Source organism: Anguilla rostrata, chromosome 4 (assembly GCF_018555375.3).
Source record: "Anguilla rostrata isolate EN2019 chromosome 4, ASM1855537v3, whole genome shotgun sequence".
Taxonomy (NCBI): domain Eukaryota; kingdom Metazoa; phylum Chordata; class Actinopteri; order Anguilliformes; family Anguillidae; genus Anguilla; species Anguilla rostrata.
The window spans coordinates 22042397-22054821 of NC_057936.1; the positions used below are offsets into that span (position 1 = coordinate 22042397).

The 12425-nt window shown below is 37.3% G+C and overlaps 2 protein-coding genes across 7 annotated transcripts; both read right to left on the minus strand.

The window, feature by feature from the left end:
* Nucleotides 1-206: 206 nt before the first annotated feature.
* On the minus strand, nt 207-4031 carry c4h19orf25 (chromosome 4 C19orf25 homolog). 2 transcript variants are annotated; one of them, XM_064331390.1, is made up of 3 exons: nt 3817-4031; nt 2248-2442; nt 207-1835 (listed from the first exon to the last, which is right to left on the minus strand). In XM_064331390.1, the coding sequence occupies exons 2-3, from the start codon at nt 2393-2395 to the stop codon at nt 1651-1653; spliced, it is 333 nt and encodes a 110-aa protein (XP_064187460.1). In that variant the 5' UTR covers nt 2396-2442; nt 3817-4031; the 3' UTR covers nt 207-1650. The 2 variants fall into 2 exon arrangements, with proteins under 2 accessions (XP_064187460.1, XP_064187459.1); XM_064331389.1 differs by having other exon boundaries at nt 2248-2406; nt 3817-4029.
* A 1210-nt stretch (nt 4032-5241) lies between these two features.
* LOC135252829 (receptor expression-enhancing protein 6-like) lies at nt 5242-12345 on the minus strand. 5 transcript variants are annotated; one of them, XM_064331384.1, is made up of 7 exons: nt 12024-12345; nt 10364-10457; nt 10030-10168; nt 9718-9886; nt 8144-8217; nt 6419-6443; nt 5242-6280 (listed from the first exon to the last, which is right to left on the minus strand). In XM_064331384.1, exons 1-6 carry the CDS (start codon nt 12139-12141, stop codon nt 6423-6425), a joined length of 615 nt encoding a protein of 204 aa, XP_064187454.1. In that variant the 5' UTR covers nt 12142-12345; the 3' UTR covers nt 5242-6280; nt 6419-6422. The 5 variants fall into 5 exon arrangements, with proteins under 5 accessions (XP_064187454.1, XP_064187458.1, XP_064187453.1 ...); XM_064331388.1 differs by lacking the exon at nt 8144-8217; XM_064331383.1 differs by lacking the exon at nt 6419-6443.
* Nucleotides 12346-12425: the final 80 nt, after the last annotated feature.

A 12425-nucleotide genomic window follows, 5' to 3' on the forward strand; every position in this document is an offset into this window, starting at 1 on the left:
TGCTCCTTTTATATCTGTATTCAGCACACTTCCACATTTTTCCCTGTAATAAACTGAATTCCTGCATTCCGTTAAATTAATTACAAAAACACATCTTATTTCAGTATTAAAGAAATACACTGAACTTGGATTAAATTGATAAATGGGGGGCATATTACCAACAGAAAACCATTTGAGAGGCAAGTATTGGAAGAAATTACACTTCATTTTGTTCTGTAAGAATTTCTGTATTTGGATTAAAATGGAAATTACAGGACATAAAGGCTGTACAGCATTTATAAAGGCAATAGTTAATGTACTTCATGAGAAAGAATCCACACAATAAATGTTTTCATGAAAAGAAGAGTGCATTTTCTTACTCCAATCCTGTATACTGTCAACATTCTATCGTTATTATTCCTCAACCCTAATCCATAACAGCAAATGCCGCATTTCATAAAGCATCAACATTCTCATGGCCACACTGTTATCCAGCACCCAGCTTTTATGAAAAGACCATTAACCAATTTTCAATGAACTAAACATGCTAAGCAACTGTATCTGTAAAGCAAGATAAATGTACACATTAATAACTATACTAAACTCTGCTCAAAATGTATCTGGATTGCTGAGCAAAGTGAACGGGATTCAGTCAATAATATTTGGACTACCATGACATTCTCAGAAAGGATGCACCAATTATGTCCATTATCATAATTTGAATATGAAGGTAATAATTTAGAGCATAATGTCATTCATGTCATTATGGGGAACAAACCCTGGAAGGGCTGGGGCTTTGTAGGTCAGAACTGTAATGTAAAACTAGAAAATAATGCTGCAGTTAAGACAAAAAAAAAAAGAATGGATAGACATCAAAATGCACATATTTGCTGATGCTACCAATTGCACTAGGCTGATGCTTAGTGCAATTCCATACATTTAACTTTGAGGATGAACAATATAGCAGTGAAGGCATATTTCACAAGACTGTATTTGACAGCAATTATGTATAAATATCTATATTGTTTGTTAAACCTTCTGAATATATGAAAATTGATTTAATCATCTGCACAATAAAAATATGATATGAATACTGGAATGAAAAGTAAATATCAGTTCATAACTGATTAATAAATTTTCAACATGAACACCTTCACAAAAAGAAATGGCTCAAGCAATATGGAGATTCTCATACTAATTTTAAGCCAAAATGTCACTTCAGTGTCAAATCACAGACAGGCCTATATGATGCATGGAAAAGAAAATCAACATTACCTGTATATTTGTCACAAATAGCTAATGTGACCACCGCCTAACTTTCGTTTTCTTTTAACAGAAGGTGCATTGTTAGGGATTTACTTACACACCATCTTTGAATTGCCAATATCCATTAATTAAGGTTCACATGTGGTCTTAATGACAATGTTTAATCTTCGCATAAGGTCATTTTTCAATCCTTTGGTCTCATAGGTGTTCTATCCTGTCCGCCAGTACCAACTACCTGAACTATTTGTGTGGCACGCATAAATATGTATTCAGAATATGTGCACATTTTTGAGGAAGACTTCCGGTACAAGTGAAAAGTCTTCTTGAATAAAGGTGAATAATCTGGAGTGCAGAAAACCCACATTGTCCCCAAGAGGTATTATTCTTCATGAAGCCAGTAAAACTTCACAATGCTCTCCCCTTGACCTCTTCAACGCTGCGTTGCAAATTCTCTCCCACTGCACGAAGCTCCTCCCTCTGGCGAACCAGCTGACCACGCGCCTCCTGTAACCTGTCGTTCAGCTCCAGATACCGTCGGCTCTGCTGATACCGAGTTTCAACCTCACTGTCAGATGACCCTGTACTCACATCTGGTGGGGTGAATCAAGCAGTAAACAAAAATATTTGTATACAATTACATTTGAAGATTTTGATGCATACAGTATTCACAAAACAATGTAATTCTTAGTATAGGTAAAGTATGATTATTTTTCTTCAAGAATTCCTTATCCTACACCGAATGTAGTACCACAAACACAGGTCAATCTTATTTCAAGCAATAGTAACAGGGTAAGAAGCAATGATTTTTTTTCATAAGTTAATGCATAATTTCTTCACTATTAGCTAGCAAGTTAGCAGTGAATTTTAAATATTTCATAATTCAGGGCGTGTATGCAGGCATTGTTTAAATTTGCTTATCAAATATATTTTGAACATACTAGTAGGCCTGATAACATTACGTTAACTAGCTATGTCAAAGGATAACCGGTGGGAAGGAAATACCTTGGATGCCATTCTGCAAAATATTGAAGACTGGATCATTTGGAAATGCTCTGTTGATATCCTCGATGATCTGCTCCACTGATGGTGGGTCTGGTCTGGACGGAAGTACCACTCTCTTCTTGCTTTTGGACCCCATGTTTGTCTTCATCTGTATTTGGTCTGTACCCAGTTACATTATTGTAAAATTTCTTCTTACTGTGAGGGATGCCTGACATGATTACATTCTGGATAGATGGGACTGCAAGCGAAATCTATCACTTTGACCTCTCGCAGCACTTTTGACACAAGGGCAGAAGCGCTGTCCTAAAATTTCTTCTTACCATGAAGAGTGCCTGCCTGACCCACAAGCGTAGAAATGTGTTACCATGGCGGCACAATTATACAGAGAAATACCGTTTTGGAAAAAAGGCTGTATGATGCTCAATATGTTTATAATGCTAGCACAACACTGCACCCCCTTACAAAAAAAGAAAAAAGAAAAGAAAAACGGAAGGCTACACATGAACTTTAGACCCACTAGTCTGACTTCAACAATTTTAGGACTAAACTGGCCAATGTTTTAGTTAATAAAACTCAAAAGTAACTTAAACATTCAGTGAGCACTAGTGGCGTACTACTAGTTCAGTATTTCAGTATCATTTTCTGTAGCGTACTTGAGTATACTTGTACTAAAATTGCAAAGAAGTTCAAGTATAAGCCTACGTGTTCAACAGTTCAAAAGTGAACAAAGTACACTTTCTTATTGTAGTGGCCTATAATATGATATCATGAAAGACATCCCAGCACCACTCCACCTTGAAATTCAGGGGAGAAACTGTAGTTAGTCCATAAGAAAACTTCAGCCATGTTTTTGGGTTAATGAAACTTACTGCACAGGCAAAGGTGTTTTTTTGTTGGTATTACAAACAGACTGAGCGTATGAGCGACAGTGCTTTTGTTCATGTTAGGTTTGTCCTAAATGCGGTGACAGCGTGGCCTTTTTCCCCTCAAAGATGGTATTATAATCGATATTGTGTCGTCATGGTAACACTTTTCTACGCTTGCCGGTCAGGCACTCTTCAGGGTAAGAAGACATTTTATGTGCCTACTAGTGACTGTCCCAGAATGTAAACAAGTCAGTTATTTTTCACGGTAAGAAGAAATTTTACGACAACGGAAAGAAGAAATTACGACAACGCTCGTAGCTTAACGTCATAAAACCCACAAATTCATAATTTAAACCATACACACGGGTTCTTTTGTTAATCAAAATAGCAAGCTCACTATAGCTAAACATCACTAGCTTGCAAGAGACCATTCCACGAATATATATTCTAGCTGATAACCGATTATCAGACCGCTCATGACAAGAAAACAGCTGGCTGCTAGCAAATCATATTCTGCTTGCCAGCCGTCTAGCCAACTGCCTTAATACAATAGTAATGTCAATAATGTTCGTCCAACTTATCGTTATTACCTTGCAAACTATGTTAGTAAAAACAAAGCTATCGTTTTACTTATGCATCTAGAAATAGTGAACAAACTTAAATCATGAAATACCGAATGGTATGTGAAATGGTAAAACCTTACCTTCAGAAAGGCCACGCTACCTAGTCAATAAGCTACTGTCGCACCTGCTTCCACAAGACAAACGCTCAAAGCCACTTCATTCTTCTGCAATTACTATATAATATGTTCTGTGATGCTGCAACCTACACGAAACCGAACCGATATAAAACCTCTGGCCATGATACCATAGGCATATAGCACCGCCTGTTTTACTGAAGATGTCTATGGTCTGCGCAAGTGCGCACAACAACTTTAACGCCACCTGTTGGAGTGGGGAATAATTCCATGTGAGTTGTAGACGTGGGACTTGCATGCAAAACTACAATAAGTTGATTTGGCAGCAATTTGACTGCTTCTTCATCTTCACCATCCAGCAAAACATCATCCATTCAAAACCCTGTGCAATCACTTCGGTGCATTTAATGTGCATAAAATTTTCACTATTGCGCAAGATATATGTATACTTTTACATTTATTAACAGGAAAATATTTATAAATATAAATCTTTTTTTAATGTAAACTAAGTCACTTCTAAACAGATCTCGATATCTGACCAGGCGTGTTTGTCCTGACCGGTCCTAGCACTGCAAGTTCACTTGTAATTGGCAGCCCACTGACAGGACGTATCAGTAATTGGCTAAAATGCATTCCTTCCACAACAAAATGCAAATCGATGAGTTACTTCCACAAGAAACATTGCCTCAAAAGAAGATTATAAAAAATACACCTATAGTCAGAAGATTAAGCACGTTTGTGTTTTCAGAGTAAATATAAATAAATAAAAAACTTGACATGATTAATATTGATTTATTTTGTTCTTTATAACTATTAAAAATATGCTTTGATTACACAGGGTCTTTCAGCCAAGCAGACTTGACAGGCTACCATAATTTTCAGAGGCTTTCAACCCAAATTCATTTTCGAAGCATTCATTTGAATAAACAAAGGTAACATAGGAGCAACTTCTAAAAACTAGCTGCACCCCTGAAATAAGATTAAATCTCTATAGGTGTCCCAGGGTCTTCAAATTAAAAAAAATATTAGCCTGCTATTTCTGAAACTGATTCAGATCATAATTAATAGTGAGAAAGATAATATTGCCCTGTCATTCCCTAATAATTGTACAAATCATTTGTAATATTATGGGAGATATACTACATACCATCCTATGACTATACATACTACTATCCCATAACTATAATATACAGTGCAGTGTGTATTTGGACAATGTTGTACTCGAGCACATTGAATTTGAAATGAAAGAATTTATATTAAGGCTAAAGTGCATACTGTCAGCTTTAATTTGAGAGAATTTACATCCATATTGGGTGATCCACGTAGTAATTACAGAAGACTTGCGCCAGCTCCTCTCTCTGAATAAATGTGCTGTAATACATGCACACATGGTAGACCCTTCTGGAAAAAGAGGTAAAGTTAGAACAGCCATTTTCTTATTCACAGTTTTTATTAGTAGAAAAAACATATAAAAGACAATCAAAGTTTTCCTTCCACTACATTATTTCAGTTAAACTCCAAATTAAAACCATGTGCACCGCTCATATAAAATACTTGACACAATCAATTAAAATGTCTGCCATAGTCTTGTCACTGTATTCAAAACACAAACATTGAAAAATCAGCAGCATAATCTATGAAGTGAATTCCGTATTAAGTGTATATCAATTCTTTTAAGCTCAATGCTGCTTGTTTTAGTTACATGATGCAGGATATATTGTGAACAGGGAAATTCAATGATTGTGAATATGCTTAAATTAGAAATGGCTAAAAAAAGAATAATGCCCTGAAAACCAATTTATTGCTCAGACTGTTTTCTAACCAGTGCATTTGTTAGTTAATTAAATACTTCAAAGCAAGTGATGGTGAACTAAATCTAAGCAGATTAACTCTCGGTGTATGGCTAAAAGACATTCATAAACAACAACAGTACTTATGTGAAGGTAAATATAAAGCTAGCTAAAAACATGTTGATTAAATCAGAGATTTAAAGGCCTGGCAAAACAAACAAATACCAAACAACCCTTTATAGATGTAAAAGCATAAAAATGTGCCTAGAGAAGCAGCAAACCACCTCATGGGCCACTGTTGACAAATTTTGCTAATTTTATGTGACCTCCACAGACCTCCAAACTGTTTGCTATACTATTTGTAAACCAAAGATACTAAAGTTTAAAATTCCACGTTAGAATTGGTGCACATGGTCATCTGTGGACACTGCTGAACTGTTGAGAAAGGATTCTCATATAAATGCTTTCCCTAAATCTGAACATTGTTACACAGTAGTTAGGTTTGGTTGGTATCGCAGTCCTACTCGAACTGTTCTCTTCCATTACTGTATGTCAAAGGTTGGTACATCAGTTTGTGCAGGTGGGGAAAAAATCCAAGGAATCAAATCGAGGGCAGGAGATGTGGGTTTCCATAACTGACCAGATCACTGGGACTTCTCATGGCTGGACTCACCGGACTGCTAAAAAATAAAACAAAGGAAATGAATTATTAGAGCCAACGTCACTGTCAAAATGTCAGAGTGAGCTACAGTAAGCCACCAGGTCAGACTGACTGCCTATGGGTACTGCAGTGTGTCTGTGTGGATATACACACTTACCGAGTTAGTCTACACTGAGATCAGGCTACAAAGGAAAAGCAGAGAGTAATAAGAGAGAGAAATAATGCAGGAACATCAGTGGCTTCATTTACACACACACCAATACCCCAATTATTGGGAGCAATCAGTTTATGACAGTATTTATATTATTGTGTACACATTGATACAAGTAATGCTCCAATAGCTGTGTTTACATGATTCTTTCGGTAATCAGCATATACTCAATAGAAACGGTGTACACGGCAGCCATGCTCGTTTTCATCCGGGATCTTAGACTTCCACTTGAAGTGAAGTTTTGATAAGCCAAGAAAATCAGAACAAGATGTGACCTTACACCGATAAAGAGTATTCCCATAACTAGGGTAAGATTGGAGTATTAGTGTGCATGTAAATGCACCCATTGACTAGCCAGGCAATTTCCACACAAGGTGAGAGGAACTGTCAAATGAGCGGCCCAATAGCGGTAAAGCCATTTTGCAGATATACATGTTTGTACTGAAAAATGTACTGGAAACAATACTTTCTCAGACATATGAAGAGAGACTTTGTAGCGAAAAGCTGCATGCCATTAATTATCTTTACAAACACCGGTTCAGAAGAATGGCTTTCCTCAGCAGAAAGTGTAATCCCTGTTATGTGGCTGCACTTGTACATTTCTGATCTACATCATGTTTTCTTTCAGAAAAGAGATCAGGGAGAGCATACATCCAATCCCCTCCACCTGCTGTTCCAAGGGTATTACACTAATCAAATCTGAAAGCTTCTTTAAGTTAGTCCCTGTTCCTCATGTCTGTTTCCCCAAAACTGTCACTGAACAAAAATGGGGGATGGTACAACCTCATGAGAACAACCAATCTGTCACCGCTGAAAAGTTTTTATTTCCAGAAAGAAACCTTTCTTTCAGTAAAAACTTGAAACAAAGAAAGGTTTGTTTATTTTCATGATCAAAGTCACTTTTTATGATCTTTACAGTATGTTTTCCTTTGCCCCATTGCACAACAATAAATCAAAGTATTTTTGCATATTAAGCATGTATTCATGACAAAGAAAATAAACTTCTCTGAAGGAGGTACTCTGGACAATGATTTAACACTAATGTGAAGCAGTAGCCTTCTGTGGAACAATGGGCTTGACTTTACACCCATTGTTGTAATGTTTGTATTTTCTTAAAACTGGATATAATACTATTCATTTACAAAGCTTTATGATTACATGCTGCTTTATTCCATCCATTGCATAAACTGAAAGTAACCTATTTATTGTGCAAGGGGAGTGTTATACACGCAAACAAGAGAGATAACATTGATTAAGGGATTGATATGTATCCAGCTAAATCTGATTGGTAATTATCAGGGTATTTAAACTCATGTGTGCTGACCAAAGCCTAATGATAATGAGCAAAACTTAATGGTAAATTTTTTTTACAAACTAAGACATCCTGCCTGGACAGATATTTTTCATCCAAAAAACAAGAAATGCCCAGGAAAAAAGGAGATATCTGGACATCTATTTAAAAGCCTATACTGTCAAATAAGGATAGCCTAGCTTTGAATCTGGGTGCGGAGATAATGTGCCGAGGGTGAGTGAGTTTCAGAAGGCAAACACAAATGCTGTGCAGGCAGCGCTCAAGGCCTAATGAAGCTCAAAGCAAACTGCTGGAATCGCCACACATGAAGAAAGACAAGGCAGGGAAGAAGGAAAAGAACTACGAGTTATTTTACATACAGATGGGCTGGGTAGCTCTTTGGCTGCTGTCTCTGCAGGGAGAATTTTCTTGTTTTTCACCAGTGTGTGTAGGACTGCAGCCAGAAGTGAGAGAAAGTGGGAAAAGGCAGACACAAGCAGTCAGATAGTACCCTCCCACCACTACATGATGATTGGTTAAAGAAGAAAATCAGAAAGACATGAAAGTCTAGAGGGAAGAATACAAGCATTAGTAAAACTGGTGCATGTGACAAACCCTGGTTATTAGCTGTCCATTTTCCATATGCTAAGATGATTCACTGCATACAGATGAATATTGAAGAATATGAGGATGTATACTGTACTTTTAAAGGCAGTCTACCACAGTTTGATCCTGAAAGCTGACTGTGAAGTGCTCTATTTATATCACACCTGACCTGGTTCTTGCCTTGCTTCTCTCTACCGGATATAAGCTGTCTGTGACCCCACCATGGAAGATCAATCCCTGCTGCACGAAAGCATACATCTGCTCATTAAATCCAACTGATAAGTAACCAGTCACAACATATGTTTTTCAGGAAGTTTATTCAGTTTTGTATATACAATATTTTAGCAATTTAAAGTGTTACACTAAATACCGTACTAATAGGATTGGGACAAACCACAAGATTACTTGGATTCAAGGGACATTGCTGAAACCTTACCATTTTGTCAGAAAATGTATGATGAACACTTGTGTGTGGGATATTGCAATCTGGTACTTCTGTCACACAACCCACAACAGAACCAGCCCTTCTGTGGCCCATTTGTGGGAAGAACATATAAATAATGTCACGACTAATGAAGTGTAGATTCAAGTAAAGGATGGTTCTCACATTGCAGGGAAATTGATCTTTGATATTCTAAAGAATTTCAAATTGCATTCTTGAGGAATATCTAAAGTACATCATAAGGGAGACCTGAAGCACTCGGTAATGAGATATGGCCCTGCATTCAATTCCGAAATTGGACCGTATTTGCTAGAAAAATAAAAGTTTTTGCAGCTACTAGCACTAGGGTGCAACCATCTTGGAAAAAGCAAGGCTGTGATATCACTAGGTTGGTTCTTCTTGGTTCTTTTGAGCAAATACAGGTCATTTTCAGATTTGAATGCAGGGCCATATCTTATCTAAGATAAAAAGCAAATGAACCAGAGTCACATTAGTGAGTACTTCATGCCCCCTTTAATGTTACATGGAGCACTGTGGTTAACCTGCAAGTCATTAGGACACATGGAGGTGTATACATTTACTGGATGCAAAGTACCTCATTTTGGGTTCATATGTCATCACCATTTTCATTCTTACCACTTTCAGCGAATGCAATCATGGCATTCATCCATGCAACACACCACATTACTTACAACTGTGCAAGACCACATTTCACCTACATTGCACAGTCCACCAAGTCAAATATTACTGGGAAAACACTGAGGTTACACGAAGTTCACTCCAGCCTCAGACCAGCCTGAATGCCTGATCAATGTTTCAGAACACCAGTACTGTTCAAATTAAGAGATAAAATGCATGAGTATACAGTTTCCATATAGGTGCATTTTACCCATATGATCACAGTACCTTCTCTCGTCACGCTCTCCGCTGCCGTCATGGCCTTCCCACTCAAATCGCTGACTACACTGTCCACCGCGGCCTCGTGTCTGAGGAAGAACGGCCTCACCACACGCGTGTATAACACCTGAGAGCCGTTCCATGCGACGGGCGCCATGCACCACAGCAAAAAGAGACACTGAGCAAGAGATAAAAATGAAGAAGAATGACTAAGTTGCGATACAAATCATACAGTATAACAACGTCAATGCAGTTCCCCAAAGCCATTTGGTTAACTCAATCTTGAGTTAAGTAATATTTTTATATATTAAGTACATTTACCTTTCCAACATAGTAGAATGGGAACCAGTACAGGAAGATGTCAGAGAAGAATTCACCCACGCTGAAGATGCCATACACAACCCAGTAGGTTAGCCATTTGGTATCGTCATCCTTGTTGGGACTCTCAATGGCTTTGATGCTTTGCACAGAAATGACAAACAAGTTTTAAATATATGCATTACTGAGTTCCTCCTTTCTTTTTCCAATTGATGTCATAATACATTAAATTAATGAGGGCTTTATGCTTGAGAATGACCTAAGAATGACTTAGTAGAAATTTGGTCTCAGTAGCTACACTAGATCATAAGGAAACCTGGGAATCCTGCACACTTACGAGTAATACGCTGGGTATACAAAGCCAATCAAGTTGCAAAGCAGGGAGGCACCATACCCAAAGATTAAATACAGTCCTGTTACAGACACTGCACCTGCATGCAGACAGGAGACAAAGTGAGTAGTTCAACTGAACTCTTTAAACATACAGATTAGCCAACAAAAGATAAAGCAAATTGAAACAGTCATGCACAAACGGTTGGGAATGAATAGCATACACAGCACATTTATGGCCTGTCTTGGGTAGACCATGCAAATTAGAGACTAAAATATGGATTACATTTGCATCACAAATGCTCATTGAACTATGCTACATGGTAATGTTGAAAAAGCTATGGTGATTCCATTTGACACTTACAGAATGTAGTAATTATTTCGCTACATAAAAACATTCATATTTTGCTAAAATAATTTTTTTTTTTTGGAAATTCATTTAATCTGTCTCTTCACATTCATGGTGATATTTCAACTTGCAAGAGGTACACACAATTCCTGAAATGAAACCGATTGACAATAATGAATGTCGTTGTGAGTGTTTGTGGCCCAACTCTTGCAACCTCAATGTCGCACTTCCATGAATACACTCTTGTCCCACCAGCAGTCATCATGCCACACAATACTGTGATTCATTCCACATTATCATTTGAAATGACCAATAATTGTGTAAGACATAGAATGGGATACAATTAAAGAATAAAAATGCGCTGGAGTGAGGACATGCAAAGTAAAATGAGACAGTTTTTATTGCTCAGGTGTTAGAGTAAATCTTAATTTCATACACTTTAGAGTTTAGACCTCAATTAGTTTCAGAGACATCCATCAGCAATACAATTTCGTGACGTCACAATTCTCATAAAATCGTGCGAATAACATTAAAGAGAAAAAAAGCACTGCAATTTCCACAATTTCAGGGTTCCTACGCCTCAGGGATATAATGACTTGTTGTAAATGTTAAAAGACAGCTCTGGTAACATTGGTGATATTGTGCAGCTGGCTATACAGGGTATTTCTTAAGCTGGTGCATTGTTAACGACAACAGTGTTGAAACTGCACAGCCTTATAACGCTATTGTCGTCAGCGTCATTATCATCATTACTTGGTAAAATTGTTAACTATAATATAAATACTCGTAGCCAGTAAAATATATTTTTTTCAGAGCACATAATGCTGAACTGCTCAAGTTACCACGTGACCATCAAAAACAGGTGGCCGTGACCGTGCTCAAAATGGACAAGAGATTACCAACTGCGAAGTCCACTAAACCATATGGCGGATTGGGCGGAAACAAATGTAATCGCATGGAAAAGTTGTTAATTCATGCACGATTTAACTGTCTAGCCAAAATTTTCTTGTAGGCTATATAACAAGAATAGCTTGATGTTATATAGTCTACAAGAACATTCTTTAACCAAGCTGCTGTCTGCATGGAGATTGTTGGGTGCCTTTTGGTTCTAAGAAAACAGATCGCAGTATATGACATTCACATTTTGTCATCAGTTCATGTCAAAATAAAGTAGTGATGATTTTAAATATTAAATCATAAAATATTGCTAAGTACAGGCAATAAATTAAGAAAACTAGGTAATGTTCAAGACTGCATTGACAGGACAGAAAGAAAACATTTACCTTGATCATATGACATTACACATTAGGAAACGTACCAATGGCGAGAATTTTTTTTTTAATCCCAGTTTTCTCCTCGATCTTTCCAAGGAAATCCGTTACAAAGTTCTTCTCGTTTAGAAACTTCTCCACACGCTCTTTGAGTTTAGCAAACATTGCCAGATGTCGTTAGATCTCCCTGTTGATAAACAGATTTATTTGCAACTAAAATTGGAAGGATGGAGTATCATCACACAAAATAATCCATAACATTATAACTGATATTCGAAATCTTTAATTTTGCTGACAAACCAGCCCAAGGCTTTCTACACTTCAATCCGCTTTACTGGCAAGTCTCTGTGCGTCACTTTGCAATGGAGGAGTAAAATAAAGAGCGACTGACAGATTACAGGGACCAATCAGCTGACAAGAGACCGTAGCCTACTACGCTACTATACAGG